Below are 25,098 nucleotides of genomic sequence, written 5' to 3' on the forward strand. Positions count from 1 at the left end.
CACCAGGGTTCATAATACATTTAACTCATATATTTGATGGTCTAGTTACAAGTGGTTCGAAACCCTCCCGCTGGTTTCACAAGTATGTAAGTGTAAGGCTCGCACCCTTCTAAAATTAAATAATATATGATTTCATTTTTAAACCTATCCCGTATGGATTATCTCCCTTTACCAGGGGACGATCCAGACACTTTGAAAAGGAGGACTTTAAATAGTGTTTAACTGTATAGTATTTTCCTGGGTATCATACATTTGATCTGTGGAGGCTAACAACCAAACATGTCCTACTAAGGAGAACAAATGATGACTGGATAATTTGCATCAAGTTAGGTGACATGTCTTATGGTTTGTTTGTTTTTTTTTTCCTTTCTTTGCATGTTGAATAAAATACCAAATACAAAATACATGTAGAAATGATCTACAGTTCTCAAAATGAAATGCACGTGATAAGTTTTAGATTTCATACTACAATTAATCAAGCTAACATTCAGTTAGTCAGTCGGGTAGATGATTATTCCATTTACTGTATGGGTTGCAGGCTTCAAGAATCACGCAAAATGTTGGGATAAAAAAACAAAAAGAACCTTTAAACACTTATGCCTTCGATGTGTGAACTTGTGTTGCTTGCAAATTTGTCCATAATTTTGATCATCAGGTTGAATCTGTTGCATCTCAAATGTTTTTTTCACATGTAGATCCTTTACCGACTTTTGTCGGTTAATCGTGTAGTTTCAACAAACTTCCAAATGCTTATTATTTTCCTGAACGTGTTCTTAGTCGTTGTCTTGTACAGGCGAATCCAAGCGGGGGACCGACCCCTTATCAAATTGCAAAATTTGTGGAAATAGTGATTTTTTGTGTGTAAACATGCAAGGGCGGATCCCGGATTTTTTTTAAAGGGGATGTATAATTACGAGAATCTGTATAAATGTAAACCAGAATATGAGATGTTAAATGAATGAACATGATAAATAGCCATAGTAAATACAATATTTAGCAAATTACGAGTTTTTTATAGTTTTTTTTCTTTGAAAAAAGGGGGGGGCGTACGCCCATTACGCCCTTAACTGGACCCGCCCCTGTTTATTGAGGATTATTTGTAGGACCCCTGGTGCTCCCCTCTCTAGATCCCCATTGGTCTTGGCCATGGATATCAATTTAAAGTGAAAAAAAACGTGGTACATGTATCATATTATAGACATTTCAAGTACAAATGTATATGTTTAACTAAAGTTTGATCTTTTCTGATGTCCAGATGTCATAGGATGGTACAAGGAAATAGAGGATTGAAACCAATTGTAGCATGAACACGTAGTAATTTTTGTTGAATAAAATAGTTGGTCAGTAAAGTAATAAATCACAGCAGACCAGAAGGTTCAGAAAACAGGATCGAGGACCTGGTAAGATAATTCACCATATCAAGTCCGGTATATTTTTTTCAATTATGAGTAAAATTGAGAGCAAACAGTATGTCACCAGATTATAACAAAATTTTATAATTTGACAAAAATTCTAGTGAGATGTAGTCAAGTAGTAAATACATTATATTTTTCTTCATTAATTGGTCGACCTGTTTATATATCTTATCTCTTACCCTTTTTTATATATTTTAGTGTCAAAATAAAACAATATATAAAATAGTAGAACTTCTTCTGGAATTTATTCCAAGATTTTACATCGAACACCCACATGCAGGAATACAAATTGAAAGGCTGTTTGACCAGCTGACTCTCGCAGAGAACTTCTTTTTTTCCTAGAAATTTTACAGAGATGTAATTTAAAAAAAAATCTTAACCTAATAGTAGTCAAATGTTGTATTTATGTAATTTATCCTCTTGTATACCAGCCATGTCTATGCTTATTTAGATAAAGTTGTCTTTATAGTCTTGCTTAAATAAATTTTACAGAGGGAATACTTCTACGAACAACAATTGAACGTAATTTAACTGTCATACCCATGACGTCCATCCTCATTATATAAAAATCGAAGGAAACTTTGACCTGAGTTGTGAAGTGCACACCAACAAATGCAATAATGGTAGTTCATGCATAATATCATGCTGTATGAAGTACCAAAAAAAAATATTGGCTGAGACCTACGGCTGAGTTCGATGTCTTTGTGACTGTTCCTATATCTAAAAGATATTTGCCAAATTTTTTTCGCTTTCAAAATTAGACGTAAAAGCTGGTTACACTTGACTAGGCCACATAAAATGTACATCATAATACCTAAATATAATTTTTACAAATCAAGATGACTACATGGGAATGTTTTTAAATTTATACAGAGAAACGTAATTAAGTAGCAGTCTTTGCAAGAATCGTGCGAATTCAGTAAAATGTGATACTTCTTAAAAAGGCTACATATTTTAATTTTGTTTACTAAGTTGCTTTATAGGTGTATATGATGTAATGTATAATTATTCATTCCAATCTGTCTACTCTTAGGAGATAACCCACATGGAAAATCAAATAGTTCCTATTGTATTTTAGTGTCATTCACAGAGTTATCTCATTTAATTTTGAATTCTACGGTACATTCTACATAATACTTGTATACTATGAACAAGGGTTATATGAAAAGCCACGTGTTACTTTCTGTTTACTATGACATTTTAAACAAAATATCAAAAATAAAAAAAAATGTAGGCTTTCCAATCATGAATTACACTTCGCATGATTATTGTGTGGAGTGCTACTTTTAAAAGAATTTATTGCAGTCTTTAAATCGGTCAGACGTCGCACGTGAATGAATCATGAATGTTGTATAACTTATGTCCAATCCCGTTACTGATATTGTAGCAAATAAATATGTTTTAACTAACAACAGCAAAAATTATATTAAATACATGTATCATAATTGAAGCGAAATATGTGCTCACAATGACGCATAAAAAGTTGAAGTTCAAAAACATCAAAGATGTATGACGTAATAACGACCAAAGTTATCTTTGAAATGTTCCCCAAATATTTTGTTTTCCAAGATTTTCTAACTTTCGTAACATGTAACAATTTAAAAGAGTTCATTTTATTTTTCTATTAAAGCATAACGGGTTTTGATCCTGAAGATGGACCTGAAGTTTGCCTTATTCCTGGTCCATTTGTACAGTCTCGTCATATTAAATGAAATGGCATACGCAGAACCATTACTTGATATTAATATTTCAGGTAAAGTAAGCATATATATTCAAGAAAACTTCAATTTTGTTCACGTTGACTAATACAGTTGTTTCATGTTAATTTGCATCTTAATGTTTCATTGTCAACAAAATATTATGCAATAACAGAAATGATCATTTTGAGGGAAAATACCAAATGTTTCAAGTGGTTAACTTTGTTTTAGTCGAGACCCGTGCAGGCCCGGGTGTCAAAAGAATAATCTTGCAGCAGCGCTAAGCTCGTCGTAAAAGGCGACTAAATAGTGCTCAGAACCCTAGCCGGTCGCTATGGCGCTCTGCCCACAGAGCAATTGGGTTGTGTGCCCCAGGTGGTGGAATGGGGTACCCCTGGCGTGTCACATGCTGGGCCATACGGAAAACCTGACCCGCAAACCATAGTGGTGCACCGTGTTGGGAAAGACGCCACGTTCCTCGCACGTTAAAGAACCCAACTGTGGTATTCTCCCGGAGTAGAAACCTTAAGGCTCCGCCACAGGAAGCTAAATTGCCCGACCCTACCCATCTCCCCCTATTTCCAGTGGCAATCAAAATTTGTCGACCCCATTACCCTCGTGTCCCATCCCATATTTCATTTCATCATTTCATGTTCATTTTATCATCCACTTCATGTTCATCGCCTGAATATAGCAGAAATATTGCTGCTCGAGCGTTAAACCCCAACAATTAATCAATCAATCTGTTTTAGTCGATGTATTCTAGTGACTAATTAGATGGCTATATTTAGTATTTCAGTGTGATGTCTTGTTTCCCTCATTTCAGTTTGCAACTATTTTATTCGGTTCGCTGCATTGTGTATGTAGGTCGCCTCACGTTTAGGCTATATTTTTTGTCGATATTTATCAAATGAAAAATATTGTTGGGACAACAAAATTCTTCCTTAAACAGAAAGATATCACTAACGATGTTTTATATGATAGGGAACATTTTTGAGATCTTTTTGAAAAAAAAAAAAATATACGATCAAGCAGAATTTGTTTCATTTTTGGCTTCATGTTATGCAAATAAGCTGAATATGCAATTAACAGGAGTTCCAAGTTTTCACATTTACAATTTGCAATCAAGAACCTCGACAGAGAGGCGGTTACAGTTTTGTTTATACAAACCACTAACTGTTTAACCATTTACTGTATATAGATTCTCTCATCGACATTTCTAAAAAAAAGTCCCGATGGCCGGTGAGGTCGGCTAATGTTGACTCGTTCTTTTTAGAAATTCCACAGAAAGTAGTCAACTTCTCATGTACGTGGGAAAGACTGCAGCATTTCCATTGTCAATGGAGACACCTTGTGGAATACAGGAATTCTAGCCATATTTCTGTGACATTTGAATGGCAAGTATGATATGCATTCAATACAAACACCCTATTACATTCAACCATGTGCTACTTGTTTTGATACGTCTTGAGAAAAAATTACACTTATATATAACACGCATGCTCGAAAAGTTTTGTTGATTTTATATAAGACGCTGGAGCACCCTCCTCTAGTCCGAAATTGCGCTGACGTTCAACGATTGATTTATCAGACAAGCTGGGGCAGTGGGACGTCAGAGCTTCTACTATAACCATAATCCAGGATTTCGCTGGAAATTCTGTAAATACAAAGAAAGACAGTTGTTTGTTATTTCATGTACAACAGACAATACTGTTGACATGTTCATTCTATATGGAATTTGCAGGTGCTTAATTTTACAAAATTTCACAAAATTTCACAATATTTGACCCGTGACTTCAAGATCACAATATGTTGTTATTTTTTTTTAATTTCCATTCCATTTAAAACACCAATTACAGCAGAAAATCATATACATAATATTGTTGATAGTATAAACTTGAATTACAAACCCAATTTTAACTTTCCAAGAGTCATTAAAGTAATAAATTAGTCCCTGACAGCGCACCTAATTTTGTGCGCAAAAAACATGTTTTTGATATGGGACAAGCTCTAACGCCCGACGGCCCAAAATCAGCCGATGGACGTCAGAGCAATATCGGACTATCCCTCCATAGGCCAGTCAGCTCCCTTTCGAAATTTCTAGATCCACCAATTCTTACGCACCCTTCCATACTTTTGGCCGCCTTAGAGGTCAAAGTGTAGCGTGCTAGTCTCAAGTGAGGCAGGTCGTGAGTTCGATCTCCGGTCGAGTCGCACCAACAATTTTAAAATTGGTAGTCACTGCTTCTGCCAAGCACGAAGTATTCTAGGGGATAGAGTGACAACTTGTTGGCTTGTAGTAGGAACAATGTGTCCGAGTGTCTACCTGCTGGCTATTGCTTCTGTGAGCTAGCATAATAAAGATCCGATTCAGCGTGTCGGACTTGTACAATGCAGGGTCTGTTCAATTAGTGAATCGTTTTTTTTTGTCCTGGAAGGCATGCAATATCTGGCATAAGATGTAAAATAATAATCAATTAATCAATAATTCTAAACGTTCTCATTTTGTTCAGGAAAAGGGGATATAGTAGCATCTACAACAATTGTTCGATTGTAAAGGATTTGACCAGATGTGATGATATTCCCAACATCAGCATTATTTCCAACACTTTCAGAGTTAACGTAACGAACACCGAAACAGGGACCAGGAGTACTACAGTCGTAAAAGTCGAATTTCCCCGGGAAATGTGTGGTAATGTCTTAAGTGAACGAAAAGTATATTAATTTCTATAGTACTAAATTACTACAGTTTAGAGAAGGAGGTTTGATCAACTATCAACAACAAACATTTAAAACAGCATAAATAATTACACTAATAGGAAAAAAAAAAAAAAACAAAACAAGACAATACAAAACAAAACAAAAAAAACAAAAAAAAAAAAACACATATGACCAACTGTAAAAAAGGGGTAAACTATTGGAGGGGCAATCTAAAAGAATTGACCCACCTACTCCCGCATATACAAGGCATTTTGACAGCAATATGATAAATGATTGACTAACGTAAGAAATCAAAAACTCAGTTGGATCTGACTTTAAATTAAACGAATACTTTCCAAAACTCATAACTTGATTTTATAAACAACCTACAGGAAAGCCAGGTAAAATGACAGAACTGAAAGCGGTCAAGATAAACGAGACAGACGCTTTACTACAATGGCTGTCAGAACCAGGAGACTTAGAATACACCATCAAACAGAACTGTAGCGACGGGGAAAGTACCAACCATTACAACAGCAGATCGACCGATATAGAAAGCGTATGCGATTTTATATTTTGGAGAATTAAGATCACTTTTGTCTATTTTCCTACAATTGAACAAATTGCTATTGCTGAATAAATCTAGTACTGTTTTAATATTTCAAATTTGACACCATCTTCCACCTGTGTAACCCATACGATTGCTCTGCAGTGGTGGATCCTGAAATGCCAAAAAAATGGGGAGGGGCACTCCAGTGATCTGTAATCAATCAAACATTCGAGCATAAGTAAATGGGCAGTACCCCCGCCCATGCTCTGTTAATGTAATAGGTTTCATTTTTTTTCTCCAGTCGCTCTTGACGATTACAGATGAAACTCACAAAAAGTTTCCCACTACAGCGAGACTATAATGAAACATTGAATCTATGATATTTTGGATGAAAATGCTCTTATTTTAGACTCGTCTCATGGTTTACGAAAGCCTTATATTTTTGAATGAATTTCATCAGACATTTCTTGTATAATGTTCTTATAATGTTACTTTCGGAACTGAAAAAAAATCCAAGGCTATTTAAAGGAAGTTTGAGTAAGTATTTCGGTCTTTCCCGATGCGTCACCTTTTGGTTTGTCGTCTGCATTCCCGCAGTTGACTACTGGTGTTGTTCTGTGTGACATAGAACACCGCTGCCTGTAAAGACCAGATTGATCAAAATTTCAGAGCGCAAAAATTATTCAGAGCAATGCAATATAGTAAATGCATTATCACAATTAAACTGATCTGTTTTAGGTGAGGAATGGCTACTACAAAAGTTTGAAGAAGATTGTCATCAGAGGAATACTTCCGAACTCCACATGTCTATTTGAAGTCAGAGCAAGATACTGTAGTTTCTTTGATGTGACTGAACCAGTCGGAATACCTAGTGACCCAGCCTCAATTACTCTACAAAGTTAGATCTAGTACTGACACTAGGAAGACTTCAAATGTGTACAGCTTCATTCTCATAGTTCGTTTTGTTTTTTGTTTTGTGTGTTCTTTTAAGTTTTTCTTTATTTCTATATATATATATTTTAAATTGTCTTCGTTCCTAAATTCCTTGATTTCTGATTCTGTTTGTGCGTATGTTGTATTTAATTTTGTTTTTACCCTGATCAAATATCTTTAACAGAGTCCGAATTTAAGTTCATGGTTATGCCTTGTCGGACAACTAACTTTCAATCTCACTACGTTATCTCCCCCCCCCCCATTTTTTTACGTTTACCACCCTCGAAAGTCACGGCTTTGAGTTTATGGATATAATTTGTTCAAAGGGAAGATAAACGATTAGCTTGGCAGTACTTTCCAGACTACATATTCTACCCACTGAAACATCTCAAAGTTGAACAAGTACACGGCCAACGAGGAAATCAAAACAATTCTACGAAAGGTTAATTGGTCATGAGGAAGAAAACTTGTAGAAGGAAACAGAAACAAAGAATCTTGAACAGATATAAATTGATAAATTTGTTTACATGTACTTTACTGTGAAACTATGCTGTATTTGACGTCAACTTTCATATAGGTTCAAAGTAAATCTTCATGGAAATAATTCATACAAAGGGAAGATGAGTCCATAAACTAGTTAAAACATTTAGAACACTAAAATAAACGGAAGAGAAAAAAAATCCAACATCGTCTCTGTCTGATGAGCCTGATAGACCTACAAGTCCTTGATGAAGTATGGGCATGATATTTCTATCATTTGTATTATATAGTTCCTGATGCAAGTCTCTGAACTGATAACTAGAAAGTCAACAAAATAATCCAACGTTAGTACAAGAGTGTCACCTTGTACAAAATATAATACAGTATTTTGATCTAATCAGTAGGCTTAAATCTGAAGTATTGTTAAAAGTACATGTTGTATATATTTTGTATATATTTCTGTTTTGTCAGTTTTAATTGTCCAAATTCCAAGTTTTCTGAAATAAATGCAATGCAGATAATGACTTAATTGTGGACATAAAATCTATGCCAGCAGTAGTAAGCTAAAATCAATCATTCAATCAACTGTCAATTTAGAGTAATAGTTCACATCTATTACATAAACTTGATGTAAAAAACCATCCTTTTCAAAATCTATGGATCTGCTCCAGATTAAAAATGGTATGACCATTACCAGAAGTAATAGTACAAAATAGCAAAAAAAAAAAAAACAAAACAAAATAAAACAAAACATTTTGAATAATAACAACAGGAAATTTTTAAGTCATTTATTTCCAGAAATGACTATTGTTTCGAAAAGATGACTGTTATTTACACTGTAAATCAAAAATAGAATAAAATAAAGTACATGGAAAAGTACATGATGGATCATTTGTTCAAGAAAAGAGAAGTCATTAAATGGAAATAAAATAAATGCATGTAAATCTTAAAAAAATAAAAAAAAATAAAATAAAGATCATGTTTCCAATCTGAGTCTACATCAATATAATTTTGTTTATTTGTATCGGTAAATGACTCATTAAATTTCCTGAAAAATTCATATCAATCAATTCAGCCCCTCACCTGATATTCTATCCTTAAAAGAAAAAAAAATGTACTTACCGGTAAATACATACATAGCATTCAAATTGATGAAACTAAAAATACTGAGAAGTTTTCTCAGAATTACAAAAAAACTTAGGAAAAGTAAATGGACTAAAAAACAATCATTAGAGTTCATGATACAAAACTTTATCATTACAGAACAATACTGTTGCCCAATATTGAATAATACAAAATAAAAAGTAGTTTATTAAACTGTAAATTACATGTATTATGATAATGAGTCCAGGAGATAATTTCTATACAGGACCCATTAATGTTTAAATTATAAAAATCTATATGCGTCACACACAGAAAATTGAGAGTATATTGTGATACTAAAAGCTATATACTGCAATAATGAGAGAAAAATATATATGAAATAATGGATAAAGTTTAGAAAGAAGTTTTAACTTCCAGTAGTTTTTTTTATCAAAGCACACAAATCTAAATATCACCTGGGTACAGAGGTACAGAGCATTAAAAACATTAAAGCAGCAATCAGCAATAAAAATAGGCAACTGGAGGACAAATTTAGTTGAAGCCACACAGGTAGCAGGGAAGTTGGACTAACGTTGTGTGAAGTGTAGTTCCTGCTGTTTAAAATGACTGTGGAACTGGAAATAATATTGCAGGGGTAGAAATGAAATATTTGTCCAATTGGTCAAGTGGGCAACTTATGCTGGAACTAAACTGGCCTACAGTGAAATTTATTTGCCCTTATGATATGTTGACAAGAAAACAAAATCCAAAATTAGGCGACCCAGCTGACAAACTCTGTTCGACTTTGACTTGCCCTATGCCACTGGGAGAGTGCTTATTTGGACCCCTGTATTGTTATATCACTATGGACATTTGGTGCAATGTTTGTTGCTTATACCTGTGGAAGAATATCTTCTGTTTCTATTTGGTACTTATATCTTATAATACAATGTAAAAACTTTTTTTCTTAATATTTTGTGAACATAAATAATCCTATAGAATCTGAAACACTATACATATATTTTTTTGTAATCATTGTAACAATAAAAACACTAAGAAATGCATTAGAAAATATAGAAAAAAAATGGCACAAACTAAAATCTACATCATGCATAAAATAAATGCTAACAGGTACAATGTATTTGAAATATAAAATAACTGACAAAATATAATAGTACAAATAAAAGCACTGGCAATTATAAACAATATAAAAAATCTAAAAAATAAGCTTGTGCGCTGTGTAGTATATATACTTACATATTAGATACAGGATGTGTATTGCATTTTCTACACACTATCATTCATTCACACTAAAGGTGATTATGGGGTACAAGTCCATGTAAGAATGAAGCAGGTGGTAAAGTGCTGGTATTTGTAAAACCTTCCATTGCTGAAATGCATTCAACACAACTAAAACAATCTTGTCGTAAACTAGAAATACTACGGCAAGCTCAAAAGTGAATACCCCCCCACTTCAAATGCAGTTACATGTATAATCCGCAAGTTCAATTTTTTCCCTTTGGATTCTTCTGACAGTAACTTTATTCTTTCAAGTACATCTGCATTTGATACCCAATCTTCCTATAAAGTTTCAACTAAGTCTCTTGGTTGGTTAAGGAGAAGTTGCACTTACAAGATAGCTCAGCTAATTTTCATGAGATATCATATTTTCCCATCATCATCTATAATGAATTGTATAATAATAGTTATGACGGTGCATTGAATGAATCAACAATATCTAAGACAGCTATTAGAGGACCAGCTATTCTTACATGGATTTGTCATTATCAAAGTCCTGCACTGTAAACATAAGTTCAAATAAAAAAATTTGACTATGAACAGCATCTTCAAATCATGTCATTAGTTCATCTTTTCAAAAAAAAAAACAAAAACAAAAACCAAAAAAAATATGTGATTGGGCAAGGCCAGTTTTGGAAAAATATGTGATTGGGCAAGGCCAGTTTTGGAAAAAAAAAAGTTGTAAAACTTGATTCAAGAGAGAAATCTATAAAAAAATAATTTAACCATCGACTCTTTTATAGATTTTAACATTTTTTTTCTATTTAATACACAAGAAGCATTTCTGACCAAAACTAGTAAAAAATAATTGAAATATCAAACTGAAAATTAAAATATTTACTGGGTTGGGTAAAAACATTAACAAATTCACTTAAAAGTGAGTCAATAGACATACAGGACACCAGACATACACATTTCTCTCACATAATAGCACCATAAAATCCAGATTTTCAACTCAAAAAGATACAAAAAGGTAAACAAATGTATATATATAATATGTGCTCCTTAAAAGAATCTAATGCCTAAAATGTTATATACTTGTATAAAAAAAACCACATTAAGTACTGAAAGCCACCATAAATCAGTGCATAATATCCACAATAGAACAATTACAGCCAATGATCATTCTATTTCAGCTAGTGATAGCTTTGTTTTCTGAGACATTGAGAATCGAACACTGGTGAGAGTGCAAGACATGCATATCTTACCCGAAGTTCTGAGATTTCTTAGTCTTGAATATTTTAGAAGTGTTAGATTTTTTCTCACTTCTAAAATAAAGAAGTTAAAGCTCATAATCAATCAACATTCTAATGTACTAGAAACATATACTGTGAAAGTGATTTTATTTGTGATTACAAATTTTTGTGGTTTAAGGATAAACGTCAGTTTGTAGACTCTTAAATTAGTTGATTTGACAACTCAATCATATAAATGAATGGAAAATTTCCATTTTGTTGAGAACCAAATTTCATGCAGTGCCAAATTCACGAAAAAAACACAAAAATTTGTAACCCACAAACAATTATACTTCAAAAGTAACAATATCATATTGAGTGTTACTATATTATTTCTCCACATGAGATATAACTATTAAATTTTTTTTTAAAATGAAAATTTTAGTGAGTGTGTCAAAATCAACATTTCACTAATGAGAGTGGAGAAATATTTTAATTCAAGATTTTGCTGAAGGAGAATAACAAATAATAATTGTAACTTGGAAAATGTGAAATGGTGGGTAACAGCTTGTCAAAATTTTTCACAGCAAAAAGATTAAAAAGTTATGTGATAATTAAAACACTTGCTGAGAATGAGTGAAAAGTTTAAAATGGCATTTATTAATACAATAACATGGTGGTGGTCTTTCCTGTTTGTACCCTGATAACGCCATTTGTAATAAAGACTTTCTTTTTTACATTATGACTGCCTAGGTTTTATTATTTTGGTAATTTTGTTATTGTCCTTCATTGTTTATAATTTTTTTACTCTTGTTGATAAAAAGACAGACAATGTACTAAAATATGTGTTGTTGTAAGAGATATTTTGAAAATTGGTAAATAAATGTCTCATATAGGGAACATTTTAAGGAGTAAAACATGATCAATGGTTAAGAATATTACATGTTTGAGTACATTGTACCTATTACATGGAAAGTAATAAAATTTTGTGTCAAGAGATTTCTGCATCATGTTGCACAAAAAAGAAAATAACAATGGATTTACCTATTTAAAAAATATTTGAACACAATTTTACAGGCATAATTTCCACTCATTTCAATCAAAACCTTTCTCTATTTCTACACTACAAAAAAAATATTGTTTTTTTTTTTTTTTAATTCACAATTTGCCATAAAAATATGAACAATTTCTAGTAAAATTGTTCCTCTAACAACTTTCCTCAAATGGCAAAAATATGAGATCTATACATAATATAAACAAAATATCACAAAATGGCAGTGAAATAAACATGGCATAGCCATCTGTCATCGTCTAATCAGCTAAGAGGTCATAAGTTAACATCTAGGACAACACTGTCCAGGAGCTTTTGTAGGCGAGTCACAGTTCAGAGTTTCTTCACATACTTCTCTTTCACATTCTAACCGTCCTTTCTGAAAACATAAAAAAAATAATCTTACTTAATCTAATAGATCCCCTATTCGTTATTAGCAAAATACAGTGAGAGATGCTTAAATTCATTTGGAACTGCCAGATTAGTTTGGTTTAGTGGGGGTTCCTGTTTTTACAGGTTCAAATTACATTGAAATTGACATGAAAGGACTTCTTGTTTAGACAGGTTTGCAGTTTATTCAGGGTTAAGTTGAAACAGGTTTCACTGTGCATGTAATGTGGGAGATAAAAAATTCTGACAAGTCTATACAAAAGAAAGTACTGTAACAATTCTACCTTGCCCGAGAAACAATAAAAACACCACAGCTTTAAGATGTGTTCTTAATTTCCATACAGGTATTTCCATAACAAACTTGTTGTTCTGAGGCATACTGCTTACTTAGAAACCAGTTTATTCAATGATTTCCTAAGATTAAAAATTACACTACATCTCATTCCCATATTCACTTTTATCATTATTATTTCAATGGAACTTTATTAAAAAATGAGAGCAAACCTTGCATATACATGTTTTACATTCATCTACAACCCATTCTTCATTATCTCTTCTTTTTCTTCCAGTTTCATCTTTACAAAATTTCTTTTGAAATTTCATTTGTCTGTGCATCTTTTTCATCTGTGAATAATGAAAAAAAAAAAAACAAAACAAAAAACAAGTCTTTTAAAAATCATTAATACTAACTGAACATATTTAATATACATCCTTGAAAATATGTCATCAATTAATTTAATACATGTATTATCTACAAACACTGTACTATGATGGTTCTTTTCTTCATGAATGTCAATTTTTGTGTTTTTTTTTCCCCCAAATTTTCACTACTTGGTGGATTATTGAGGTTAATGATTTGTTTAGACTAATAAAGTTTTCAACTGAAATTTGACATTTCTTAGGAAACCTGAATTTGTGGGTTGACTTAACTACAAATCCCATGAAAATAACAGACTATGAACAATAATTTTATAATAGTATGTAGCATTCTAATTCAAAATAAATACTGTGAAAGTACTATTGTTCATGGGGTACCACTTTTCGTGGTTTTCATGGGAAGGCAAAACCACGAAATTTGGTTCCCAACGAAAAGGAGATTTTCATTAAAGTGTATACTGAAAATCACAAATTCAAGAATCCACGAACTTGTGATTCTTCCCTAATCCACAAAAATTGGTATCCATGAATTAAAGTACTTTCACAGTAATACATGTAGAACATTGTACAAAATAAACCACCATTGTCAAGCAGTGTAGTGTTACCTTTTTCTGCATGAAGCTGAGGGAATCAGTTAATCCATTTATAGTGGTTTCCATGGTATCAATCCTTGCATCAAATTGTTTGATATGGTTGTTGAAAACTTTGATTTGGTCATCATACACTGATCGGTCAAACTCATGCTGGACAGGTTGTCGGTTATTATGGGCATGGGAAACCTGGACATCTTCTCTAAATGAGAACTGTCGTGACTGTCTACTCCTAGAGAACTGACTGGTGATTGACTGGAAATCACCTGCTTTACTGCAATCTAAAATAGGGGAGACAACTACCACATTTTATGCCTAGAATATACTGAAAGATTGTTGCCAATTGTTTTTAAATGTAGTGCAAAATGTAAGTACATTTAAACTATTCCTTTCAATGCCATGCATTGAAAAAACAAACTCCAGCACTGAGATTTTACCTGAGTATGGTAATACTTCATCACAACTAAAAAGAACAAAAATCCAATAATTTCTTAATTCTAAAGCATGAATAATGTACTTATCAAGCTATTTATGAATTGATATTTAATAACCATACTAAGTGCTGGACTCTGCAAGAGAATTTGGAAAAGAATTAAAAATCACGCTCAGAAAAAAAACAAAAAAAAACACACAAATTTGACAATGTGAGCACATAATTTATGTCTCAGAAGTGTCAGAGAATGTAGAAAAATGCATTCAAAGTTACAGTTACAATAGAATGGTAGGGAAACATGAGTAATCTACCCTTGATTATGAAATTGCAATTCTGACACTTAAAATTGAAATGAATGCCATTTCTGTATTTCAGATAACATTTTGAATAAGGTTTCATGGAAAGAACTGAGTGTTTTTTATCATGATTCACCCACTGCCTGATTCTTACAGAGAATATCACCTAAACATAATAGAAGACTGACCTGCACAACAATCAGACCACATGTTGACATTAAGTTCAGGTATTTTGTCACAGCTTATGTATTCTGAATCATCTTTCACTCTCAGGAAGACATCCTTCTGTACCCTATTGATGTTGTCCCCTCCAGCACACAGAACACTCGATAAAGTCATTTGCTTTATAGCACTCAGTTGGTCCACAGAGAAAACACCAGGATTTTCATACCAAAATCTGAATGAAAGCATAAAATACATGATGTTAAATGAAATTTTTATGTAGAGTTAAAATATCTGAATTTATACATACGGTATTTATTTCTATTCTTTTAATAAGAATAATAATAAAAAAAGGCAAATAACCATGTGAGATAAACTTTCTGCTCACCTATCTCCATCTCTCAATCTTTTAAACTGATCCACTATTATACACATAAATGTAGGTCCTACTTTGGCTCCCTCTAGTGGAGTTTCTGCCATGCCACCAACAAACAGGTCAATATTACCTGGAAAATAAAGGAAAAATCATTTCTTGTATGAATTGCAATCATAAAGTTTCACCAAATCAAAGATATTCCAAAACATTTGTCTTTGCCAATTGCAAGTATCAAAATTGTGCAAATAATCAGCAAGAACGGAAAGCTTGGAGTGCACAGAGAAACCAGATATCTAAAATTCATGAAGATAAAGTACAAAGTACATTTTCTCAATCTGTGGAACATGGTTTAATAAAAGATATTTATACTTGTGTATTATCAGACATGTAAGATATTTGAAATAAAATATTTGAAATTTTATCCTTTTTCCTTTGTTATAAATTTACTATAAAATAAAAAGTTATATACTCTGATCCCACTATACTGAAGGCCCCTTTGTATCATGGTATGGCTAGATCAAGAACCAAGAAAATAGAATGATGCACATTTTCAATATTTGTTGTGCTTGAATTTGGGACTAAGTGTAAACTTTTAACCAAATATTTGTTAAGTTTTCTCAAGGGCAGAAAAATAAGGGGCCAACTCAAAATTTTTATTTGATTTTTGGTCATGTCCAAAATTTTCAATTGTCATGTACGAAAAATTGCTGTCAAACTGAATGAAGATGAAATAAGAATTTAAAAGTTATCATGATCCATTGAAAAGTTGCTGAAGTGCATCCCTACAAATTACCATTGCCAGAATTTTGATAAAAATAATTTTAGAGAATTTTCTTTTCAATACAGTGATACAATCAGAAATTTACCTAACCTTTTGCAAGCAATTACTGACTTAAAGATGCTGCATCAGAAAAATATGTTTAATGCAATGAAGGGTTAGATGTTGTACAAAAAAAAAATCCACTTTCCAAAAGCCTATTTTTCCTCAGTCTAGAAAACAATTAACTACCGTGATACAGTGAGATCCCAGTATACATACAAGTACTAAGCATTTTGGTAATTTTCATTGTAACTAATAGTAAATTTTAAATCAATAATCAAAAAATTAACAAACTACCTGGATGGTTATATAAATCCCTCAATTTAGATAAGACTTTTGGTGAAATTTCATTACTCAAGTCCTCAAATGAACTAGCTACTGTCAAGCCACAATATCCCCTATAGTCATTGTAGAAGGGTAAAGCGTGGTCACGACCTCGCTGTATATTCAGAGATGCTAAATCTTGTCCAACAACATTGGCAAGAGAAAATAACTTTTCTGTAAGTTCTGAATTCATCATCTCATCAGGCATTCTCTTTTTAGCAGAAAATGCAAGCAGTCCTCTTAAAATTGGATCAATACCTCCTTCCTCTATTATTCTATGAGGAGAAAAGAATGCCTGATGAAGTGGCAAGTTCCCTTCAGCAATAGGTTGAAAACTTTCATTTAATCGTAAAATAATTGGCTGTATTAAAGAATGTCCAAATCTGAAAGCAGCAGTTGCAAACTCATTTGATATGGTGGGCTCAGTTTCTGGCTCATACAAGCGGTATAGTCCAAGTTTCTTCATACCACTTTCTCCAATAATTTTTGGCAGCCAGTGTTTGTAGGAAATGTGTTGTAAAATGGCACCCATAACTTTTCTGGTCTCATGGTACAACATATTACCATCCCAGTGAGGATTCAGAAGAGAAAACCTAGACACCAAATGATTGTGGTATCTCATAAATAATGTATGCATGGCTGTAAGGGCAATCTGTTCATTTGCTCTAGGGTCCCCAGCTCTGAAACAAGGAACTCTTTTCTTGCTAGGCTCTATCTGACAGTCAAAATGGTGAAGGAAACCAGAATTATCAAAGGGAAGTAACCTCTTCCCTCCTGTTGACAAAACTCCAACTCGCATTAAACCAGTTGATTCTCTAAGTCTCTGAGCTTCAAAGTCAGAACTGCCATATATATTACTACCATCTATAAAGGCTGTTATAACATTAAGTTGTTCTCTAGGAGCAAATGTTTTGTAGAAAATGGAAGTTGAACCAGAGTTACATAAAGCACTACTTCTTGTAAAGCCAAGACAAGCATGGGAGGTAATTCTGTTGTCACTCCTTGGAACAGGTATGGGATAACATGGATAGGACTTTTCACATGTCTCATTACATCTTCTACCATCACTAAACTGTGCATAGCTTACAGACTGAGGTGTTAAGTCAAGGTCATGATCTAGAAATTGACCCCACTGCATCAACATGTGTGTAAATATTTCATCCTCTGTTACATGATCTGTAGACATAAGCAGGGAGGATACAAGACGAGGACTTGGTAAATGGATTCCATTGTATAGTTTGGCTTTTGTCCAACCTGAAAAAAAAAATGTACTTATTTTACAATGAAACAATTTCCACAGAAAGCATGAACTAAGAACTGACGTCAACACATCCATACAAATGGAATTCTTACATACTGGCATACATCTCAATTGACAATAAAATATTCAAAATAACAATTTATATTTTTTTCCCACTTTTCAAATAATCTAATACAAAATTGAAAGTTTTGTGTAACTTATTTTACACAAGAAAGCTTAAGTTGTGTACACACTGACAGATTAGAAGATAAATTAATTGCTTTCCTTTACATCTTTTTTAGAGGCAAAATTGTCATTCTTTAAGGTAGATCATCCTTAATATTTCTAGAAGATAGCTTTTCCTTCTTTTTCTGGGAGATGATCTTTTATGAACATAGTTCAGAATTTTAATGTTAAAAACATGTCACAGAACCAGATTTTGAGATAACAGAGCATTTAAACTGTCAATTTTTTACAATATTTTATAATGATTCTGTAGGGAATTTTCATTTTGTGAACTTTTAAAAAACTTGTAGATAAGATTTCTTAAAAATTTATAAAAAGATCAATTTTTTTTCCACAAAAAAAAGGGAGAATTCTTTCAAAGGGGAGACAATTGGTGGGAAAATGTTCCATCGAAATAATTAGTTGTAGTTTCTCTTTAATATTACAAGAAAAAAAGATTTTTTTTTTAATTATTCCTATGGAACATTTTCCCGCCAACTGTCTCCCCATTGAAAGAATTCTCCCTTTTTATAGCAACCAAACATCAGTATTTACGACTGATATGCACAATCAAAAAGAATTTTATTATTCCTTATGAGAAATTCCATTGTAATTCCATCATTGCTGATTGTTGACAAAATACTGATAATTGTATTTTTTTTTAATTTCAGTGGTAAATCTTTGTTTTCGTCAAACTACCAACAGCTGAAAATTGTCTTGGTAACAAAATCACTGTTGATTTGACAATATAAACATTGTGATCTAGATTTAAAATGTCATCAGATTTGAACAATTCACATTTTACAGAGAAGCTGTTGTGTGATATGAATAAGCAAGTTATTTAATACATTTTAAATATCGGTAGGTGTCAATAAAACTGTTGACCAATTTTATTCCAAATTTGAGCATATATTATGTATGTGACGCCGAGTATAGAAGTTAATTGAAAATATACATGCCGTATGATTTTTTCAAGAACAGTAAAGAATACTCCGTGTAAAAGGTATTATCTACCTTAAAAAATGTTGCTAAAAATGTATTGTTTATATTCATGTCCCACTGGACTGTCAGTCAGAAAAGCCAATTCCTTTTTGACATATAGTGTACTTAAAACTTCATGATGATGCCAACTGACATTTTTAATCAACTTAATTGCAATAACTAAAAATGAATTGGTGCAAACGTTGATTAAAAAACTTTTCTTTTCTTACAACAAACTTCACACACAACACAGCTGTATTTTCAATAAACACATACCAACAGGTGTATTGAATCCATTCTCATATATTGGGTCCAGTAATCTCCTAAAGCCAGTTACAGATGATCCCCATGTAGGATTCTGGAGGTTGTTACAGGTTCCATCTAAAGTCCTATACTTCCTATGGTAGCACATGTTGTTACAGTTCAGGATGTCACGAGGGATTGACAAACAGCCAGACATATTTGCTATGAGGGTTAAATGGCCAGGGGATATAATATCTGTGTAGGATTCTGCAGCTGAAATTAGAAAGATGATATACAAAGATTGATAAAGTTAAAAAATTCAGAAACCATTATGATCCGAGGCCCCTAAATTTTTTACATTCTAAATACCATAACACTTTTGGGTCACATAATGGCTTTTGTTCAGAACTTAAGACTTAATTATTATATCAGACTGGTAAAAAGATGGGTAGATATAGTTCTTAGAATCACTTATAGTGTAGCAAAACACTTTATCTGTAGAAAAAAAAAAAAAAAAAAAAAAAAAAAACACTTATGAATTTCCGTTAAGAAAACCAATATTTCTTTTCCATCTAGCAAAGAAGGATGTTTTGTTAGACTCACAGGACAGAAAATATTTCAATGTTCCATTTAATGTAAGTCTTTCAACAATTCTTATCAAAGTTCCTGAATAATTCTTCATTTTGAACAAAATTCAGTACTAACAACAAGAACTTCATGGTCATAAATCTAACAAAAGTTTGTATCATCATTCTAATGCTTTTGAAAGGTTCATTGAAGATAAAAGGACCTTAAACAATTCCTACTTAATTTTGATACCTGTATCCTGAAGATCATACTGGTGACCTTCCTTCACCTGCTCATGAATGATCATCAAAGTCCTTTCAAAAATCTCCTCAGCACGAGCAATCTCTAGGGCATCAGCCGAAGGATATCTAAATATAGCCAACATGTCCTGAACCGAGTGTTTCTTGTCTTTGTTGAATAAATGTGCCATGGTTTGGTTGATGGCAGTGTTCACTTGTTGTCTTGCCTGATCAATGGCTTGTTGTACAAACTGGTTTCCAGGGTATGAACCCTCCTCTCCTGAAATGAAAAAAAATGTGAATATTGACTATTTTAAAATACCAAAGAAAATACAGAATTACATAAATATGTCAAAGGGTTGGTATTACCCATGAAAACTGAAAGTTTATGTTATGTGGCAAACATTTACAGAAATGGAAATAGGAAATAAAAGAGAAGCTGTCCAATACAGTCAATAAAATACTTAACATGTTACAGCTATGTATGATCACAAAAGTCAAATCCTGAGCAGTTGGAACAAGTATGGGTGTTCAATAAAAAGAATTGTGGTAATATAATTAGTCCTTATGAAAATTGAAAACAAGCGGGAGTCCATTTAAACAGATGACCAGTTATGTGGCCAACCATTGCTAACTCCATTCCATAAGGACATTCCAAGTCAGGAATAACTGATGGACCTGGAAGATGATATCCCTAGATCCTGCAATCAGTATCAGGTAACTTTGTATAAAAGTAATTTTGAATTTATGTGTTATTGTTGAAATATATTTTTTTTTGACAAGTTCATTTTTTTGGTGCACACTAACTAACCTGCATAGCAGGTTATTTTCAAGTGTGCATCACAGGCAATGAAGTTATTTCAAATGGCCCAAAAAATATAATAGTCATTCCTTATAATTTAATTTTAGTAGCAAAATTCAACAAGTAAATCATTTTAAAAGGTTAATGACGTCACATTCACATTTCAAAATTTAGCCTATGAGATTATGGACAAATACTTTTATCCAATGAGAAAGCATGTTACTTCTGAAATTAAATTATTTGGCTATAACATTTGGTGCCATCTGTTTTTCCTGCTTTCTTATGCAAAATGGCTATCTATCATATTTATCATAAGCACTCTCCACTTAGATAGAGTTTCAAATTTATGCAGGAGGTTCAAATTAACATTTTTTCAGGAAAGGGTTTCTAACATTAAATTGGAAGGTCCAAACACATTATCATATACAAACAAATTTTCTATATCAAAATTTAATGTCATGTTGTTCATAGACACATGGGTTTTGTACAATATCTTAAATACTATTAGGCAGAACTTTATAATATTTTACAACCATGTTCCAAATAATAATAATAATACTTTATTTTAAGAGGGTTAGACAATTAGTGTACAGCTAAACTTCCCTGAGGCCCTCACACAAAAACAAATCATAAAAGGCTGATATTGATTTTGGAACTAGGAGCTAAAAAGGGTTCAAATGCCAGCATTTCATAGAATTTCAAAAAAATAATTCAAGCATAAGCAAATGGATCTCTTTGGAATTGTTACGAAATTTTTTATACCATAAATGTCAAACAGAGACCGATTTTGGGAGTTATGACACATCTATGAATTAGGGGCTGAAAGAAGGCCAACAACAAGAGTTTTACTTGTTTCTAATTTAATCTTCAAATTTCTCAAAGTTCTGTGCCTAGTTAAATTCTGGTCAGAACCTTGTCAAACACCAGGATGAAAACTTAGGTCTGAATCAAATTTAAATGTTGTGTAAATATTTGTCTGAACTGTTCAGGGTTTTGACCTCTGTGGTCACATGAACTGGTGTCATGTGAAGCCTTTAATTGAAACAGTTTGCATGAATTGCCTTTAGGATAATGGAAATTTCCTGGTATTTTCATGTTGATTGGTTTTAATACAGTGAAACTTCTCCAAACCGGACCCTAAGAAAACCAGCCTTCCCTTCAAACCGGCCGTTTTCAAAAGTCCAAGCCGATATACCTTAAAACTTGTGTGTTTTGTCATCAATAGACCAGCCACCTCCTAAAACCGTACATCGGCCAGTTTTTCACAGTTTTAATTACTTATTTCAAATAAAAACAACCTCTCAATTCCAGCCTCCCAGTTATTGTTCACCTGTAATAAATGTGTCAACAAAACTGTAAATGATTACGTAATATTACGTAATTAATAATTCATTCACTGACTGGTTTGCATTTCATCAGTGGACAGATGATAATTGAAGGGGACAGTAGTTTAGACAATAAATTTAAGCCAGACATTACATTTTGTCACTGGTTGGCTGTTAATTGGTGTGTACACACATCAGGCAACCGGGTTCATTTAATAGTATGATCTTTACAATCTTTTAACTGTCAATTAATGTGACCTGTACCCAAGCCAAAACAACATATGGGTGAAATTATTAGACTTTGTTGATAGTTAACTTACGAAAACAATACAAATAATCAATTACCATCAATAGCCCTTGGGTCTTTAATACACATTCTTTCAAAACCATGAACATAATTTAGTCAGCAGTACAGTTTGTAAAATCTAATCATTTACAAATGGTGCAAGCTTTGAAATATAATAAAAGGACAAAAGTTTTCAATTGGCATTAAACTTGTCTCGACCAACAAACTGACAACGTGTAGGGTTATAGAACACATTAATGGAAATAGCTCTTAGAATGCACTGCTATTTTTAACAAAACCACCACCCCTATAAACCGGCCATTTTTTCTTGTCCCAGTGGTGGCCAGTTTGGAGAAGTTTCACTGTATATTCCTTGCACTGTCAGAAGGATTTAGTATTAAACATAATATTTTTTATAAATCATAGTCCTAGAGGCTTGTTCAAAGTGGAGTAATGATTATCTTTTTTGCCAAGGAGACTTGCATCATATTATTTTTTACACTCTCCTTGCCATCTTAGTCAGAATTGTTTTATTTAGCTACAATGGCCATTTATTTGCCTCTCCCTTTATTCTTAGAAACAAGACTTAAAAGTGAAAAAACTGTTTAGCAACCATGTGTTGATATCAGATGAAGATCTTGACATACAAATGTATGCACTCATGACACATTGTACTATTATTGAACCGAGAAGGAAGATCGCCAACTATCAGTGAAAGACTCTTTATAATAGTCATGGTCCCTAACATTTCTATTACTTTACATATTGAAAGGACAAATTCACAATTTCACTATGAATCCTTAGGACAAATAACGTCTTAAAGGTGCATATTATTGGGAGAAAGGATTTACAATTTTTTCTATCAATGGTACAATGATAGTAGAATTAAAAAAAAATCTCTGATAATTTTAAAATTAGACTAAAGATTTTCTGCTTAATGACAGCATAGAGGCAAATTATCACATAACAATATCAAACACTTTTGTAGTAAATGACAGAGATTAACTGTGTTTTGACCAATCAACAAAAACATATAATACTAATTAGTTCCTAACAGTGATCTAGGTGCAACGTTTTTTTGGTACTACATAGAGTGGTGACTATTTGACATTGAAGTAGTGAAACATTTTAAACATAAAATTGTGTATGGTATAATCATAAACATAAATTGTAGTAAGGCTTCATCAAGGGAAGATAACAGGCAGGAAAATACTTTTCAAAAGGGATATAATTAATGGAAAGGTAAAGAGAACTTAAGTAATTCTTATTTTACAGTTCAGCAACCCCAACACTCTTTTTAAAATATGAAAGAATGTCAGTTTATTGTTCTTTACATAAATTTATATGAAAATTCATATACCAGTTTTTTAATAGTTCGCAAAATGGTGAAAAAAAATGCTGTAAAAATTGCCTTTATTAAGGCTCAATTATCTTGAAATCAATTTTTTTTTTACATTAAGATTCTGAAGTATGTTCATTTAAGGTAATTTTTTGAGAAAAACTAGGAAAAATCTATCTATTAGAAATATGATATGATATACCCTAATAACCAAATTGAAAATCTGGCATTAATTCAAATAGGTTTGGACCTTGGACCACTGCTATTTTTTAAACTCTGTTTACAAAGGAATAATGTTATGAAATGTTAGTCTTGTACTGCCTTCATGTAATTTTATGCAGAAATATTTTGTTACCATGCTTAACAATGATTTTCTTTCATGGTCTTATTGAACCTGATAATGAAATTGAAGAATAAGATGACAACCACAGTATAAAGTTAGAACTTACTATGAACCCTGAGAGAAACAGTATTCCTGGCAAATCCAACTGTATTTTCAGCATAACACTCATAATTTCCTTGATCACTTCTTAACACATTCCTAATGATGAGACGATTGCCTTGTAGAGAGAACTTTTGTGAATTCTGGATGAAGTTTCCATTCCTTATCCATCTGAACTGTGGTGTAGGTTCACCATCAGAAGTACAGTGGAGAATTATGTCTGCCCCAGCATAGGTGTCCACAGTACTTTCTCTAGAGGTTGCTAAAGGTGTTGCTGTAAAAGAGGGAAAGTTTCAAAACATCTCGTGTAAAGGCAGTACAGTAAAACCTGTCTAAAATGGCCCCTTGATAACTTGGAAACCTGTGTAAACCAGGCATCAACACAGAATAATAATCCAACAATTAACTTTTTTCTTCAAAGAGTTTAAAAATAAGACATGGAAAAATATTTAAATCATTTGTATTATAATTTTTTTACTTTAAATTACAAAAATACTGATTAACAGATGAACATGCTAAAATCTATTTGAATGTTTGTAAAGATCTAGAAACCAAGCATTGATGGATAAATTATACTCACACTGTGGAATCACATTAAGATTAGCTGATGCCTCCACTGTGGCAACGTCATTGATGGCTCTACAGGTATATACCCCACGGTCTTTGTCCTCCACATACCTGATTTGTAACAATCTTCCATCATTTTGGACATCAAATCTATCCTCTCGAGGTAATGGACTGCCAACTGAAAATTGAATTTAATCAACTTGAACAATGTATTTTAAGGGTATATTGTATGCTGTGTTCTCTGTACAAAAATATTTTTTCCTATTCTTTTTTATGTTGCAAGTTGGTTAGGGTAAACAGATATTTTATAACAGGGCTTTATTGTAGATTTGCCCTTTTTGGTTTTAACCCATCATTCCTATCAGAAATACCTCTACCAAGTAAGGACCATTGCTGTGGTTTTCAACTTTC

The 25,098-nt window shown here is 32.6% G+C and overlaps 2 protein-coding genes across 4 annotated transcripts in view; one reads left to right on the top strand and one right to left on the bottom strand.

Moving 5' to 3' along the window:
• Nucleotides 1-1,266: 1,266 nt before the first annotated feature.
• LOC148628585 (uncharacterized) lies at nucleotides 1,267-10,798 on the top strand. Its single transcript, XM_088590574.1, has 6 exons — nucleotides 1,267-1,400; nucleotides 3,046-3,168; nucleotides 4,389-4,509; nucleotides 5,626-5,804; nucleotides 6,205-6,371; nucleotides 7,101-10,798. The coding sequence occupies exons 2-6, from the start codon at nucleotides 3,069-3,071 to the stop codon at nucleotides 7,263-7,265; spliced, it is 732 nt and encodes a 243-aa protein (XP_088446700.1). The 5' UTR covers nucleotides 1,267-1,400; nucleotides 3,046-3,068; the 3' UTR covers nucleotides 7,266-10,798.
• The window catches only part of LOC148628586 (peroxidasin homolog), a 48,705-nt gene continuing 32,156 nt past the window's right edge, over nucleotides 8,550-25,098 (bottom strand). For all 3 annotated transcript variants that reach the window (XM_088590563.1, XM_088590568.1, XM_088590558.1), the window contains 10 exons: nucleotides 24,701-24,865; nucleotides 24,128-24,394; nucleotides 19,940-20,206; nucleotides 19,154-19,393; nucleotides 16,405-17,685; nucleotides 15,300-15,417; nucleotides 14,938-15,146; nucleotides 14,036-14,301; nucleotides 13,278-13,397; nucleotides 8,550-12,762 (listed from right to left, as the gene is read on the bottom strand). In XM_088590563.1, coding sequence (XP_088446689.1) covers nucleotides 12,667-12,762; nucleotides 13,278-13,397; nucleotides 14,036-14,301; nucleotides 14,938-15,146; nucleotides 15,300-15,417; nucleotides 16,405-17,685; nucleotides 19,154-19,393; nucleotides 19,940-20,206; nucleotides 24,128-24,394; nucleotides 24,701-24,865 — 3,029 coding nt within the window. In that variant the 3' untranslated portion in view covers nucleotides 8,550-12,666. The remainder of the gene's footprint in view (nucleotides 12,763-13,277; nucleotides 13,398-14,035; nucleotides 14,302-14,937; nucleotides 15,147-15,299; nucleotides 15,418-16,404; nucleotides 17,686-19,153; nucleotides 19,394-19,939; nucleotides 20,207-24,127; nucleotides 24,395-24,700; nucleotides 24,866-25,098) is intronic.

Source organism: Perna viridis, chromosome 1, assembly GCF_037379345.1.
Source record: "Perna viridis isolate PV_CMFRI_1.1 ecotype Kerala chromosome 1, ASM3737934v1, whole genome shotgun sequence".
Lineage (NCBI taxonomy): Eukaryota > Metazoa > Mollusca > Bivalvia > Mytilida > Mytilidae > Perna > Perna viridis.